The 15,321-nt window shown below is 39.5% G+C and overlaps 2 protein-coding genes across 2 annotated transcripts; both read right to left on the minus strand.

Annotated features, from left to right (window-relative positions):
* Positions 1 to 1,099: 1,099 nt before the first annotated feature.
* On the minus strand, positions 1,100 to 4,379 carry LOC102203029 (bile salt-activated lipase-like). The gene is made up of 11 exons (XM_005725602.2): positions 4,241 to 4,379; positions 3,824 to 3,971; positions 3,468 to 3,587; positions 3,202 to 3,399; positions 2,962 to 3,092; positions 2,755 to 2,862; positions 2,516 to 2,630; positions 2,188 to 2,374; positions 1,841 to 2,044; positions 1,497 to 1,706; positions 1,100 to 1,383 (listed from the first exon to the last, which is right to left on the minus strand). Exons 1-11 carry the CDS (start codon positions 4,304 to 4,306, stop codon positions 1,200 to 1,202), a joined length of 1,671 nt encoding a protein of 556 aa, XP_005725659.1. The 5' UTR covers positions 4,307 to 4,379; the 3' UTR covers positions 1,100 to 1,199.
* A 1,966-nt stretch (positions 4,380 to 6,345) lies between these two features.
* gtf3c5 (general transcription factor IIIC, polypeptide 5) lies at positions 6,346 to 15,321 on the minus strand. The gene is made up of 11 exons (XM_005725603.1): positions 14,970 to 15,321; positions 12,146 to 12,344; positions 11,238 to 11,433; positions 10,947 to 11,130; positions 10,511 to 10,615; positions 9,814 to 9,928; positions 9,569 to 9,649; positions 9,266 to 9,354; positions 8,034 to 8,116; positions 7,454 to 7,596; positions 6,346 to 6,681 (listed from the first exon to the last, which is right to left on the minus strand). Exons 1-11 carry the CDS (start codon positions 15,165 to 15,167, stop codon positions 6,491 to 6,493), a joined length of 1,584 nt encoding a protein of 527 aa, XP_005725660.1. The 5' UTR covers positions 15,168 to 15,321; the 3' UTR covers positions 6,346 to 6,490.

Genomic DNA, 15,321 nt, shown 5'->3' on the forward strand with positions numbered 1-15,321 from the left:
GGGAAGGCTGAAGCCCTCGGTCTGCACCAGCTAAAGAGATAAAGCACAATGAGACTAATATACATAACGTATCCTGATGTTTTTTCAAATGTAATATTCAACTCTTTTAATGTGTGTTTCTGGTCAGGTATTCTACAGGCCAAAGACTACAAGCCCAGGTCATCTCAAATTGGTTTCCAATTGAGTCCAATGTGCTTAAATGGCCTCCACAAAAACAAAACCTAAATCCAGTTGAGCACCTTTGGGATGTGCTAGAATAAGAGATGTGCATCATGCATTCGATGCTAATATTGCCGGCGCTGGAGGAGAAAATAAAATCCTACTAGCTGACACATTTCTTACACAAGTCAAATCGCTGTCTCCCTTCGTGACATAATAACAGGTGAATTATCTTTTAAGGATGAGGTGGCCAAATTTGCTAAGTGAGATACCCATTATGAATGTGGGCATTGGGAGGTGACATGATCGGTATCTGGGACCACAAAATCACTAAACACAGAAAAAAAGGAACCATTTCACTTTTTAAGAAGAGAAAAATATGAGGAACCGTAGAAAATTTAACCCAGTGTTAAAGCACTCTGAGCTGTATTGTCTCTTGTCCTGTCCTTGTTTATCTTACATAGATATAGTTAGTATTAGGGCCTTTTTATCTTTTTCATTTTATTTAAATTTTGTGAGTTATTATTATTTGTAATTTCTAGTTTTATATCTGTTGCAGATATATTTTGATATTCTTATAAATGCACCATGGGCGGCTTTGGGTGAAATGGCATTTCGATTCGCTGTATACTGTGTATATTGTTGTATTAACAACATGAATTGAATTGAATTGAACTGGCCTTTGAGCTAAGGGTGCTTAAACTAACTTTGCAAGGTATGAAGCTATCATTAGCTTGCTAGCCCTTTTGTCTCCACATATTTAGAGCTTCAGGTGCAAATTCAAAAGTCATCTTTATTTAGCACATTTAAAGCACATCAAGTGTCTGCCAAAGTGCTGAACAGAGGGATAATATAATCAAAAAGAAAGAATTAAAATAGATATGATGAAAACATTATAGAAACCCCTGATAGTTGATCAAATAAAACTAAGACAACCATATTTTCTCTAATATGTTTATTTTTCATGAACTAGCACTGATACTGATACTTTATTTAGATCTACATGTCTGCACATGTCCACAGTGAATAGTACATGCCCCTTATTCAGAGGTGACTGTGGGAAGGCTGGGCAGGATGCTGGTCCAGAAATGCACATAACGCAGCCTCATTTCCTGCCTTATGTAATTCTGGTTCATGTCAGAATTGATCTCCAGGAACTTTTCACCACTTCTGGTGAATGTTGGCCAGGTAGCAGGCACGGCTGAATCTCCCTTGTTAGGATCTCTGTTGATCAGAGAAATTGAAAACATCACTGATGTGTTTTTAATTTGTATTACAATAAGTGATTCAGTTGTTTGATTTCTTTGACGCAAAAATCTGTATTTGCAGAATTATACCCAGTTTTGGCAAAGTTGGTCCAGTAGGAGATCAAATAGTCAGAGACACGGCGATGGCTTGGCCAGTATACAAGTGGTGAGCTGAAGGGCTTTCCAAACACGTACTGCAGGTCGTCAGCGTGGTCAGCTCCCATCCAGCTTGGGTAGGGCAATAAAGGACCGCCCAGAAGGTTGGGCTCAGAGAAGAGGTAGGAGTAGGTGCGACCAGTTCTTTGATGAGACAAAAAGAACAGGAAAATTAATGTGATGATAACTCCACCACTGCTAAAAAAATATGTATTTTTATCTCGTAAGTAATTAATTAGATAAACTGTGACATCTGTATTTCAAGGTCACATTCTCACGTGGCATGGTCAGCATGAAGATAAAGGGCGGCCTGTGTAGGAACCAGGAAAATGTAGTCTGTTTCAATATCAACAATGGTTTTCTTGATGGTATCCCAGGTGGGAAAACTTCCCCAATTTGAGGTATACGTGGAGTAGGCATTGTTCAGGCCAGACTCACCCTTCTCCTTTGTCAAGGCAGCCAAAAGCCTCCTCACATCATTACTGCAATCAGAAAGAGAGAACTGATAAAATTCCTTACTGCCACCAAATCATGGTTTACTGTTTTGCGATGTGTAAGTTGTTTGAAATTGTTTCATGATGCAATTCCAAATCATTCCAAAGCTGATCAAAGCACTCAAACTCACGTAGGGGTGACAACCAGATCAAGGTTGACTGATGGAACATCAAAATTGGTGAACATATGCCCGTCCATGTTGTTGACTCCAGCAATGTAGTCAATTTCAGCTGCATTGTGGAACAAGTTGGAAGGATCGTCCGGCAAGAAATCACCATCGATCACAGGGGCTATCTCCAGGTTCAACACAAGGGGCTCTAAGATATGCACACAATCAGAAATCATTATATATATGCCAGAAATTGTGCAATAATTAGTATGAATATAATTTGGTGGGCAATTTAAGCAGAACTGTTTTCATCACGTATAAATTAGGTTCTGTGGAACGTAGTCCTTACGATCAGGTGAACTGAGCAAATTCACAGTTCCCGCCTTTGTTAGGGTCCCAGGATCGGTCATCTTCAGACAGGAAGCCATTCTGTTATCAGTTGGGCAGTTGACCTTCCGAGCAACCTGCAGAGTGGGTGCAAATTATCTGTAATTACCCCCATGTTTTATGCATATGTTTTGTATTATTATTTCCTTATTTGATAAAAAAAAAAAAAAAGTGGTTATATGTAAAGAAGCTGCTATGTACCTCCTCAGCAAACCTACGAGGGTTTCTGTTGAGTGCCCAGGGGCAAAGTGCCACCCCACTCTGGGAGATGGCTCTCCTGATGATCCCTTTATTGTGGGGAGTGAGAGTCTGTAGGTGGAATGTCAGGAGAAATACATATTTCACTATCTGCTTTGAAATGAGTTCCACCTATGGATAGATGGTCAGAAAAAGAAAAAATACTCTCACCTGGAAGCTAACACTAACTCCACCTGCAGATTCTCCAAAGACGGTGATGTTGTCAGGGTCGCCTCCAAATGAGCGGATGTTTCTGTGCACCCAGGCGATGGCGGCCTGCTGATCCCACAAACCGTAGTTTCCTGAGGATTAAATATAATCAAGTTTGTAGAAAGAATCACTATTTAAATGGAAGTATTTCTGTATTGGCAGTCCAGCATGTACCAGGCTCTGTAAGATGTGTGTACCTACCAGGTAAATCAGAATCTCCAGTGCTCATGAAGCCCATAGGTCCCACACGGTACCCAAGTGTCACTACAATAACATTCCCTCTGTCTGCTATCTCCTTTCCATAGTACATGTAGTTATCCAGGTAGTAAGGCCCCATGGAGCCTCCAATCATGAAGCCTCCTCCGTAGATCCAAACCATGACAGGGAGACCAGAAGATACTAGAAGGATGAAGACAGTTAGCACTGGTCTAATTTAATATATAAACATTTTTGGCTTCTGTCTTTACCTGAGCTGCCATGAGGAACCCAAATGTTAAGGTACAGACAGTCCTCACTGCCTACGTAGCTATTCTGGAAGAAGTTCAGCTGAAGGCACTCGTCTCTGTACTGTGTGGCCTTTAGAACACCTGACCAGAAACACACATTAAAAGAGTAGTGTGTTATCATTTAAGATTACCATGAAGCATCAAGTATGTTATTATTACATATTTCTTCACACAGAGCTGGCCTTAGCGAATACTTATTTCACTTTGCAAGCAGAAGATGAAACATATTTAAAAGGAAATGAGCAGAAAAAGCTTCTGTGAGTATCAAACATAATTGCTAAAGAGGTCAAATCTAGTGAAAAATGCTGTCCACCCACCTCCCCAACCAGGGTGACGCTTTGGTTTCTCAAACCTTCCAGGAATGTCAGCAAAGGGAATTCCCTTGAAGATGTCCATGGAACGGGATAATCCAAGACTAATTGTTTCACCCTCAACCATCCCTCCCTCAGTTTGCACCACACCAAGCTACAGAGATTAAGGCAATAAATGGACTAAATATGTGAGCCATAAAAAAAGATGGATGTTTAGGTTTTTTACCACACTGATTAAATTGAGCACAATATGTTTCAATTTGAACACTTAGTGTAACAAAATTACACATGTTGTAATCACGCAGTCACAGCTGAATTATCAGTGCACAACCAAACTTGAAACATATTCTGCACAGTGAAACCTTTAGAGATATCCAAAAGAAAGTCTGTAAACATGAAAAATACATTTTATGTGATACTTACAGAGGCTGCAGAGGCCGTCTCCAGAAAAACAGCAACAGCAAACAAAATCCCCAGCTTCAGCATCATGATCAAGCTGTCAGAATTTCCCTGATTGTCAGCCAGACTTTTATAAAGGAACCAACATTGCACAACATCTGACCAACGTGGAGTCCGTGGCCCCTGGTTTTCTCACTGTTGAATAATATTTAACCACCTTGTATACACTACATCTTCCCCCAAACTTCCCCACATTTAACTAGAAAACCAAAATCGACTAAAAAAATGGTTAATGGTAGTTATCATGAGACATCTCTTTTAATGTCTGCTCTAATAAGTAGGTAAGCTATTTATAATTATTTATAAATATACAATAAGCTTACAAATGATAAACAAGGAGCACAAATACTTTTATTCTTAGTCAACAGAAAAACTAATTCCGATACATACTCGTGAAAATTAGCTGGAGTTAACTGGTGTTATTAAAATCTTTCTTGGGGAAAAAAAAGAAAAATAGTCTCTTTTTATTTTATGTTCTGCACTTCTTCTATTTGCAGGTTTTCTCTACATCTAAAGAATATCTGGAGGTGCAGATGCCACCAATATTGTGTTTGGCTTGTATTTAGTTTAAATACTTCAAAAACTTCAAAAACAGTCAGTGTATTAAAAAAGGAATACCATGACACAATATATATCTGTTTTTCCTTACGTATCATCTGATACTCAGACTGTGTCTTGCCTTAACCTTTAACCTCTAACCACTTGGCTTGGAAAGGAAAAGTGGGCAGGAGAATTGCAAAGGAAAAGACAAGGCGTATGCTGAGAATCAGAACAGCCTTACACTAGTATCTCCGTAACAGGGTGAAAACTATACAGAAGGTGGACTACAAAACATGCATGTGACTTCACCATAACGTGTTCAACCCCCCTTTTTTTCAGTGTTGGTCGTATAAACAAGAACAGCCAAATATTCCTTAATTTCAAAGGTTAAAATTTTAAAAAAGAAGGAACATTCAGGGCCACATGAACTGACAGCAGCAGCACCACAAAACCAGCTTTTGACATTGGAAAGCTGCTGGATTTACTAGAACGCCACAGTGTCAGTTTTATGACTGAAAGTTGTGAACAGAGATGTTTTGGTGGCTGGTCTCATGCATATGTATTTGTAAGAGTTTCACTTTCAGGACAAGAATGAACGTGATTGTGATATTTGCTGCTAAAAGAGTTTATTTCTAGGAGCGGGAGATGAAGTCATCAGGACCAGGTCCTAAACGGCACTTTGCTTGGATGGCTGAAAGCCGCATGCGTGGTGCCAAAACGTTCGCCCTAAAACTCTTCACTTATTCCTCAGGCTGAGTGTCTAGACACGAGCCCCACTTACTCTCCGTCAGAAACATTGGGAGTTTCACTGGGACAAAAATGAACTGAATTGAGCTTTTTTTCTTGGCATTGCGCACCCAGCGAGCTGCTTTTCTCTGCTGAATCTGTAACAAATAGGAGTGTCAGCCTTCTCACATTTATCTGAATTGCCAGCAGAAGTGTCAGCAGTGTCTTTGACTACAGCTTAAGAGAAACTGCTTTTTGGGGCTCCTCTATTTACCCAAAATGCCTGAACATATTTAGAAAAAAAAAGAGATCCACAAAAACAGTACAAGCACAGGACCAAAGTTCTTCAGTGTTTTGCAGTTCATAGTTCAAATTGAACACTCTAAATATTTTATTCATGTACTTTCTGAGTGCCTTGTTCAGTAAAAACAAACAAACAAAAAAAACTTAAAACAGGAGACTGGAACAGTGTTGTTTGGTTTGAATCTCAGTTTTGGGCCTTGCAGTCGAAAATTCACCAGCAACTGCGTGATGCTATCATGTCAATTTGTAGTCGTTTGTTGCAAATTTTAAGTAATTACCCGTTTATTAGTTACTTTGCTATCTTTTTTTTTTTATCTTTAATTTAATACGCCTAAAGGAGGAAGACCACAACAACAGGACATGGCATCCGGCGATTTTTAATGTTGGTTATGAATGTTATTTGGTCAGAAAAACTGAACCTTTATTTGTGTCCATGGTAAACTCCAGTTATACTGTAACTAACAAAAATGTCAATTTAAACGCAAACACAAACGGTTTCTCTACATTAACAGCAAAGGGAACACAACTATTACACAAACCTTTCAAAAGAACATAATTGCTTTATTTACACGGTCACATTTTTAAAGAAACTGATGACACAACATATTAACAGTCAAATTTATGTCAACACGTGGTTTTATTGTGTTACATGTAATCTAAAATTTCGGTCTCCATCTCATTTTCACTTCCTTCAGATGGCTGAAATTCATCTTCCTCATCCTCCTCTTCATCCTCCCTATTCTCATACTCCCCCACTGCATCTTCCTCCTCCTCTGCATAAACATCTTTTACGCTTTGGCCTTTACGTCTTCGTCTTTTGGGTAATTCCAGCAGCACTGAAGGACAAACAGAACAAAAAGCCAAAACCAAAAAGTAAAAAGTGGGTGCCAGGTGGTCTTGTTCATGACTCATTTACTTCAAATACTGAAAATAGTCACTGTTAAGTTTTGTCTATGAGTTTTGGTTTGTCATGATAATCCATAATCAGTGCTTCAAAATGTTAGTGCACAAACAAACAGGTTTATTTTTAGGGTAGCATGTTAGCATTTTTCTATTAGAACAACGCAGGGCATCAATGTTTCTGCAGGAATTGTGACTCCAATCATGGAACCAAAAACATAAAAAGTTGACCTACTATCAAAGAAAACATTAATGGATAACAAGAGCTGCTAAAACCAATTTTGCTCGAAACATGGATGTTTTTTTTTAAAGATTTATTGTTGGCATTTTGCAGATATTGGATAGTGACAGAAAGAGAAAGGTGCCCAGCAAAGGTGCCTGGGCTGAAATCTCAGTTGGACCACCGGTTGACTAACGTTAATATCTGAACATAGTTCAGTCCATCCAGTTGTTGTTCACACTCTTTTACTTAAAACTAGACTATGTAACTGGAGTAGCTGCTGGTCATAAGTAGGCTTAGAGGGAAAAAACTTTGCAGTTAATGAATAGAGAAGAGCAAAGAAAACTATCAGGTGAGAAACTAAACTAAAAGCAGGGCATGATTTGGAGTAAAAGTAAAACAAGTCCTGGGTGCACACTGTGTCAAGTTAACATACTCTAATGATCAAGGCGGTTACACAGTAATAAGCGTCACAACTTTTTCCTTACTTGGCTTCTGCGCTCTGATCACCGCCTTGATCATGGCTGAGATCATGTCCCTCAGCTTGTCTGTGGTGCCAACGACACACCAGCCGTCACGCTCGTCACAGTGCTGCTCGTTTCCGTTGTTCTGCTCGATCTCCTTTTGGATGCTGCAAAATGGCAAACGCTTACATTAGTCATTCTAATGGAACCACGACATATTTGATAAATCCACCAGATAATTAAAATGCTACACTGGATACTTTAAAATAATAAAATCTTATTCATTGTTGCTCCTGTTATGTATTCATAAAAAATAATTTCACAGAATCGTGCATTCATGTTTTCCTCCCTATTAACATTAGCACATCTTGCTATCTTCTCTTATCCCACCAAAAACAGAAACAGCCAGCACTTCGGAGTATACAAAATATATCTGAAAAGCAGTTAAATCTACTCTTTGAGAATCTTTAGATAACAACATTTTTAGGAGTTAGGTGAAAGGACCTGTGGAAAACCCAGACATCAGTTTGATCAACTTTATTTAGATGAAAAATGATGACAGATGCGAGTAGATATGACCGTTATGAACATTACTGTGTATTACCTTTCCACATCCAAATCACAGACCTGGTAAAACATTTGTCTGTGAGGAGGCAGCATGCCCTCTCTGAAAATGTAGGATGATTCCTGTGGAGATGAAACAGAGGACACAGACAGCTTCTCCATTACTTTTTTTGCAAGACAGCTTGCATTTAAACTGTCATTAAATGCCTTTGTAGCTTCAGGCATTTTCACTATCATGATATAGAAATGTCAATGTGTTCAAAAAAAGAAGAAAAAAAAAAGATTTCAATAAATGAACAGAATATACAGCACTGGGCTAAAGTTTTGATCCACCCCTCATTTCCTTTTGAGTGTCATCTGTAAAACACGATGGCGTCTCTGTCATTATTTGGGGCTGCATTTCAGCCAGTGGTGTCTTGTCAAAACTGACTGAATTATAAACACAGAACTGCGTGTTTAGATTTTAATCCAACATGCAGTGGGATCTGGAAAGTATCCAACTGACAGCAGTTCGGTTTTCAGCATGATCCCCGACCCACTTCCAAACAGTAAAAGAATACCTGGATAGAAAATCATGTCATGGATTGGCCTCCCCAGAGCTGTTTCAGTCTTTAAATGCTGTATGTATTTCAAGCGAAATGTAAAGAAATAAGGCATGGCTTCAGACTCAAGACCTTTGCACAATACTGTAAACTCTGGCCATACAATCATGAAATTCATCCCATCATATATTCTTTTTTAAGCATGCTTCTAGAAGAATACTCAGGGTCCCATGAAGAAGGAGAGCTTTAATTCAAGTTGGGTTCAATTTAGTTCTATTTACAAAGCCCCAGTTTACAACAATGGTCACCTCACAGTGCTTTATATTCTAAAGACACAAAAATAGAGAGAATTTCAAAATGAAAAATCCCCTCCCCATCCTGCAAGAGGTTTGTTTAACAGGAAGACACGGCAGAAAAACTAGGTTCAAGGCTCTGACTGGATGGGGAAAAATATAACGGAAAATATGAACATATAAAAAACAATTAACAAGCAGCACCAAACACAACTTCTGAGAGAGCAGACAAAACCTACTGACTATCAACAGAGGCTTATAAAAACACGAGGAGTAAAATGAGGGGAATGAAGGAGAAGTACATCATGGGAAGCGTACCTCATCAAGCCTAAATATAAGTGTTATCAAAAATGTTTTTTTAAAGCCTGATATTATAACTATAGAAGGTGTGTGTGCTTAAAACATCTGGCATGTTTGCTCTGATAATGGTCACTGACCTTCAGCTGGTATGTGACTGGAGCTGGATCTCGACTGCTGCTGGGACCCTCCTGAGTGGGAAGATCCATCACACTAGCTGGCTGGGGTGCTGGGGAAAAAAGGACAGCACAACACTGAATAGAGCAATGACTTCATTTACTAACTTAGTAACAAGGTTACTTTCAAAACACTTGAGTCTTGACAATTCATACACTGCACTCACTGCTCTCCCTTTTGTGTGAATATATGTGCAAATCAGAGGCTCTGATAGGCTCACAAATAATATTTGTGTGCATTATCCTCCATACTTCTAAAACACTTACCCGACTTGTTTAATGTGTTTGGCAGACTGTAGTTCAGGGAGCTTCTCTTGGCTTTTATTGGTATGTTGGATAGCAAGTAGCCTAAAAATGGGAACAAATGAAATCAAAAATGCTCATCATAACAAACTAGCTGATTTTGCAAAATGACTAAATTGCTCAAGTTTGTTTTTTGCCCTTTTGAAACACAAACGCTGATGTTAAATGTAGAAAAAGTTTCAACAGAAACGGAGAAATTCTGCTCTCACCGTGCTTGGAGCTACAACGGATCCTGAAATCCAGCATCTGATATTTTTTGGCCTCTGGGGTCTTTCGGGGATCGTAGCCGAGCTTCACCCACAGGCTTCTCCACGGCCCTGTCACCTACATACAAAAAGTCTACCTATGTTAATCTCTTTTTACAGGAAATGAGAGACTGCACAAGTCTCTCATCCAGCAGATGGACATAATAATATCAACAAAAGCATGTAATCTAGTAATCTTTATTACTTTTGAGCATTTATTTTTTAGGACTTGTGGCATTTTAGGCTTTGACGTGATTCAATGTTGTATAGTAAATGGATATTACTTATTCAGTGTCATATTAAATAAGTCATAGCCTTAAACCAATGGCTAAACTTTTAGCCAAATAGGGAAATGTAAAGTAAACTATTATAGCTAAATTACCTCTAAGCTTAAATTCACCCTACAAATATAAATTCTGCTTATTGCTATGCAGTAAATTAAATATTAATAGGTTAAATTTGTCTTTTTAAGTATTTCATTCACTACACAGTTGTATAAGTGTACATTCTTATTCATGACAATATCACTGGTATTTGATTAAAATGGAAGCAAACACAGACATTTCTAAGATTTTAGGGCAGACTGAGTAAGTACAGCAGATTTTTTTAATTAAAATTTCAATATTTCAAAACACCTGAGTGAAGTCGTTGATAACCTCACCATGTAGTAGGCATAGAAGGGCAGCAGCAGCTTCAGTTTATCAGGGTGGAGGTTGATGTTGGCTTTGACTGCGTTCCGTGACCAGATGGGTCGGCTCTCAAACATCTAGGTGCAAAGTATTTTGAGATTAGATAATAACCAAACATGATGGAAAGCAATATTTATGTAACATTATATAAAAGATAGCCTTGTAACATTTTGCTATTTTGGAGAGAAAACTGCTGATTATTGTTGGTTGACCTGCGCTTCTGAAATCAGGTGATGGAAAATGAACAAAAATACCAGTAGATGCAGATTGTGAGCCAAAAAACACAACAAGACAGAGTTTTCAAAGTGTCCGAGCAGATGTAAATACAGCTGTGCAATCTCCCCTCAGTTCCTGCGCTTATCAACTAGTGACCCTTGCAATCAGAGTGTGGCTGAGTGCTGGACACACCTTTTTCAGCTGCTCTTCAGCCTTCTTGTCACACTCATTCATGCAGATTCGCTTCCAGGTCACTTTAGCTGCCTCGAGGCACTCTGCAGGCACGACGGGATCAGTGAAGCTGACAAAAATGGCGTTGTGGGGCCGGCCAGCGCGATTTAAACCAATGAAATTCTTACTGTCACCTGGCATTTGGCTACAAACGCAAAAAAGAGGTGAAATATTATAGGTATCACCCTGAAACTAAAGATCGATAAAGGCTTCCCAATATTGCTGTTTGGGGGTTTACAGTGGTTTACTAACTTTAGATGGACGTCAGGCCGATAGAAATAATCCACAGGACTGTCGAGGCGTGAGAAGATGGGTGGGGGGAGAAAGTAAGGCATGGGCTGCTCAAAGAACTCTTGACTCTCGGGTTTGCGGAGGATGATTTTGTCATACAAAGGCGTATGTTTTCCACCTTCTGAATGCACAGCGAGGCACTGGAAGTCTGCCAGCCCTGCAAACGGCAAACATCAGAACAAACATTGTCACTTGCATTATTTGTACTTTTTCTGATACGCTGTCATCTTCTGTCTGAGATCAAACCACCCTGTGACAGAAAGCATTGCCATGCTGGAATTTAAGACAAAGGGATTGAGGGCATGGACATTTTTCGCTTTCAGAAGTGTGGCATGCCAGAAACCACTGCCTAAAACAAGTTAATATGATGTTTGGTAAGATCATGGGAGGGTCCCCGTGTCAAGACAATATATAATATAATTCCCACAGATGTGACCCCCCATTACTGAATTTCATTGAAAGAAAAAAAAAAAGAAATTCTGCGCCCAATAAATTGCACCGATAATCTTCATATTTCATCTCCTTGTTTCATGTGCTGGCACAAGATTTGATGTCTGAAGCAATCTTCCTAAGTTGTCTAAAACAAAAAGTAAATAAATAAATCTGCCATTTGGCCACTGGAGGGCACTGTAGTAAACATGTACAGCATCAGTCAAACTGGATTTCCTTTGATTGTTTAAATTCTCACTTTTAACATGATCAAGATGCCACATCGGTAAGATCATCATGACTAAATTACGTATAAACTGTATGAGGAACGAATAAATATTAGAGATTCTTAAAAAAGTGAAACCAAACATTGAAAGAGGACCAAAGGCGAACAAAATTAACACTTTATTATGCTACAGGTGGATAACTGAGAGACACACCCATGAATTTGTATGTGGTTCCAATGACTCCGAGCATGTCCATGTGGATTTCAGCATCTTTGGGGTCATTTTTTCGCGCCCGCCGTCGCACTCTGAGGAGGAGGTTGCCTGATGAGACGCGGTTTCCGTACAGTGAGTGACAGAAAGGGTCTTGGGGCCGGTAACGCAGCTCGAGACGCTTGCTGGGATTGGAATAGGTCTGTGGGATTAATGGGAAATAAAGGGTACAGGTATCAACCACAAAAGTGAGAAAGATTTGAGTATCAGTTAATTACCCACAAAAAAAAAAACAATTTAACATGCAAAGAGACAGAAAAAAAAATAGACACGACATTTTAAATAAAACAGCTCTCCCCTCCAATCCCACAAAGCTACAACCAAGGGCAGGAACGTATGTTTCATATGTTTTATGAAATATTTAAACTTCAAAGAAATTTAAATACCAACTTGTTATTTGTGTATCTCAGTGGAGCACAGCATTCAAATTTCTCTGTTTCAACCTATGGGAGCCAGTGCACCTGGCTGTAATTAAGCCAGGTTGCAGGAGAGGGCGCTCATGAGAAAGTCTTCAAAGGATTGGAGCTAAAGAAGGTAAAAGGCAAAATAATTCTAATAATTTGTGCTAATTGTTTGGGCAACAATTTACGAATGGCCTTCCTCCCTTCGTGACAGCTTTTTTATCTGGAAGGTTAAAAATGTTAAAATGTTGTTGTTATAATCATAAAGATGGAAAAAACAACTGGTGTTACAGTTTATTGCCTTTCCACTGTGATCCTAGGTTCTGGTGGTCATGAATGAGCTTTTCCTCATTCAGCAGATGTAGATTAGATTAGAGATTAGATGAAACTTTATTAATCCCTCGGGTGGGTTCCTCCGGAAAATTCAGTTTCCAGTAGCAAAGCACCGAAAGAAGTTGCAAGTTACAGATACATTAAGGGGAATGAGAGTAAGGATATAAGCATAAATACACCATATATACACATATATAGATACAGAATATACAATATGGATAAACAGGATTGCTCATTTGAGTGAGTATATTGCACAGTGATTATTGCACAGTCAAATATAAGAAAAAAGACAAAACAAAAACAAAAACCAAATATTGCAAATATTGCACAGTGTAGAAAAGCCCCTACAACTCAGTTGTTCCCCCCTCCCTTGTCCCCCTGTTTCTCCTCCCTCTCCCCTCCAGTGAGGAGTTAAACAGTCTGACGGCGTGTGGGAAAAAGGAGTTTTTAAGTCTGTTGGTTTTTGACTTTGGGAGAAGCAGCCTGTCGCTGAATAGGCTCCTCTGATTGTTTACGACCGTGTGCAGAGGATGCCCGGCATTGTTCATAATGTCCATCAGTTTCTTTAGTGTCCTCTTCTCTGCCACTGTCACCAGAGTGTCCAGCTTCATGCCGACCACAGAGCCAGCCTTCCTGATTAGTTTCTCCAGCCTGGATGAGTCCTTCTTTGCTGTGCTGCTCCCCCAGCACACCACGCCATAGAAAAGGACTCCTGCGACCACTGACTGGTAAAACATCCTCAAGAGCTTCCTGCAGATGTTGAAAGACCTCAGCCTCCTGAGGAAGTACAGTCGGCTTTGGCCTTTTTTATACAGGTGCTGCATGTTGCATGTACTGAATGAGGAAAAGCTCAGACACATTGTTGCAATGAATCTTTTTTTCTTCTTAAAATATCTCAGGCTGCCCTTCATCTGTTTTGTTAATGGTTCAGTCATTAAGGCATCAAACTCATTTAACAGGGAATAATACCTTCTGATGACTGGCAAATTTTAGTGGAGTTGAAAAATAGGATTTTTTTTTTTTTAACTTAGGCTCATGTTTTATATGCATACACATATACTCACTGGTCGTGTTCAACTGCTCATCTAATCAGCCAATCACATGGCAGCAACTCAAACAGTAATTCAAACAACCGCTCATTACAACCATGTTTTGCAGAAGAGCATCAATGAATGCAAAACGCATCGAACTCTGAAGCAAATGAGCTATGGGAGCAGAAGACCACACCTGATGCCACTACTATCATCTAAGAACAGGAAATTGAGGTTACGGTTCACACATTGTCACAGAAATTGAACAACAGATGACTGGAAAACTGTCTCCGGCAAGATTCTGATGTGACGGTCCATGTCACAAAGCTCAAAGATCATCTAAAATTGGTTTCACTGCACTGAAATGGGCTCTACAGTAAGCAGATGTAAATCCAAAAGAGCAGCTTTGCATGTGGTGCAACAGGAGATTTGCATCATGAATGTGACGCTGACAAATCTGCAACAGTGTGATGCTATCATACCAATATGGACCAAAATCTCTGAGGACTATATCCAGCAGCGTGTTTAATGTATGGCACAAACTATTAAAGCAGTTCTGAAGGTAAAAGAGGGTCCAACCATGTACTATCAAGGTGTAGATGGTTCATTACATGTGAAAATGTGGAGGTTTTCAGGACACACGTTTACGTCTTTACATTTAATATAGAAAGAGTAAATTATAGGGAGGTGTGGCCAGCTTGATTTTAAACTGGAACTGTATAGGAGACCCAGCCCTAAAATGCGTTTTACAGCGCTGATCCAAAGCCTGAAAAGATCCCGGTTTTCCTCACAGACCACTTGAATTACAAAATGCTGAAAGACTGTAACTGATATAGTTTAAAACACCAAGTAAATAAAGCGACACATCAAATAAAGCGATGTATTTAAGTTACAATGTTTAAAAAAATGAAAATATATTTTCTATGCGCTCATTAGCCGACACAATGGTTTTCAAAATAAAAGGGCAAGACTGATCTGTGTCCCAGCTTACTTTCCGCTTACTTTTGTTACTTTTGGTTCACCACCCAAAGTGGCCAGCATCCTGTCCGCGCTGCTGAAGACCCCCGGATACTCCACACACACCAACTTCTTGTCCTGGAGCTCCACGGTGGACGAGCTTCCCGGGACATCCTCGTGTTCGGCGGGAAACGTCAGCTCTTTGAGAGTAAAATCCAGCTTCGCGTCCCTCATATCCGCCATACTGACTCCTTAGCTGACTAAAAATTAAGAGTAATGTAATGAACCAACTACTTTAGCCAAAAAGAACACGAAAGAAAACACATCTGACTCCTGCACCAACAGCCGTACGAGCATGTGTTCAAGTCCAAAATAACTCCGGGCGGAAACATTTCAG

This window comes from Pundamilia nyererei, unplaced genomic scaffold (genome assembly GCF_000239375.1).
Source record: "Pundamilia nyererei isolate P.nyererei 1_Seehausen unplaced genomic scaffold, PunNye1.0 scaffold00016, whole genome shotgun sequence".
Taxonomy (NCBI): domain Eukaryota; kingdom Metazoa; phylum Chordata; class Actinopteri; order Cichliformes; family Cichlidae; genus Pundamilia; species Pundamilia nyererei.

Coding starts and splice junctions, on each gene's coding strand:
- LOC102203029 (XM_005725602.2), bottom strand. CDS start 4,306: ATGATGCTGAAGCTGGGGATTTTGTTTGCTGTTGCTGTTTTTCTGGAG. Junction 2,375..2,515: donor TTTGCTCAGTTCACCTGATC/GTAAGGACTACG, acceptor TGCATATCTTAG/AGCCCCTTGTGTTGAACCTG. Junction 1,707..1,840: donor CTTCATGCTGACCATGCCAC/GTGAGAATGTGA, acceptor GTCTCATCAAAG/AACTGGTCGCACCTACTCCT.
- gtf3c5 (XM_005725603.1), bottom strand. CDS start 15,167: ATGGCGGATATGAGGGACGCGAAGCTGGATTTTACTCTCAAAGAGCTG. Junction 9,929..10,510: donor CCTTCTATGCCTACTACATG/GTGAGGTTATCA, acceptor TTTTGTATGTAG/GTGACAGGGCCGTGGAGAAG. Junction 9,355..9,568: donor AAACACATTAAACAAGTCGG/GTAAGTGTTTTA, acceptor TTTTTTCCCCAG/CACCCCAGCCAGCTAGTGTG.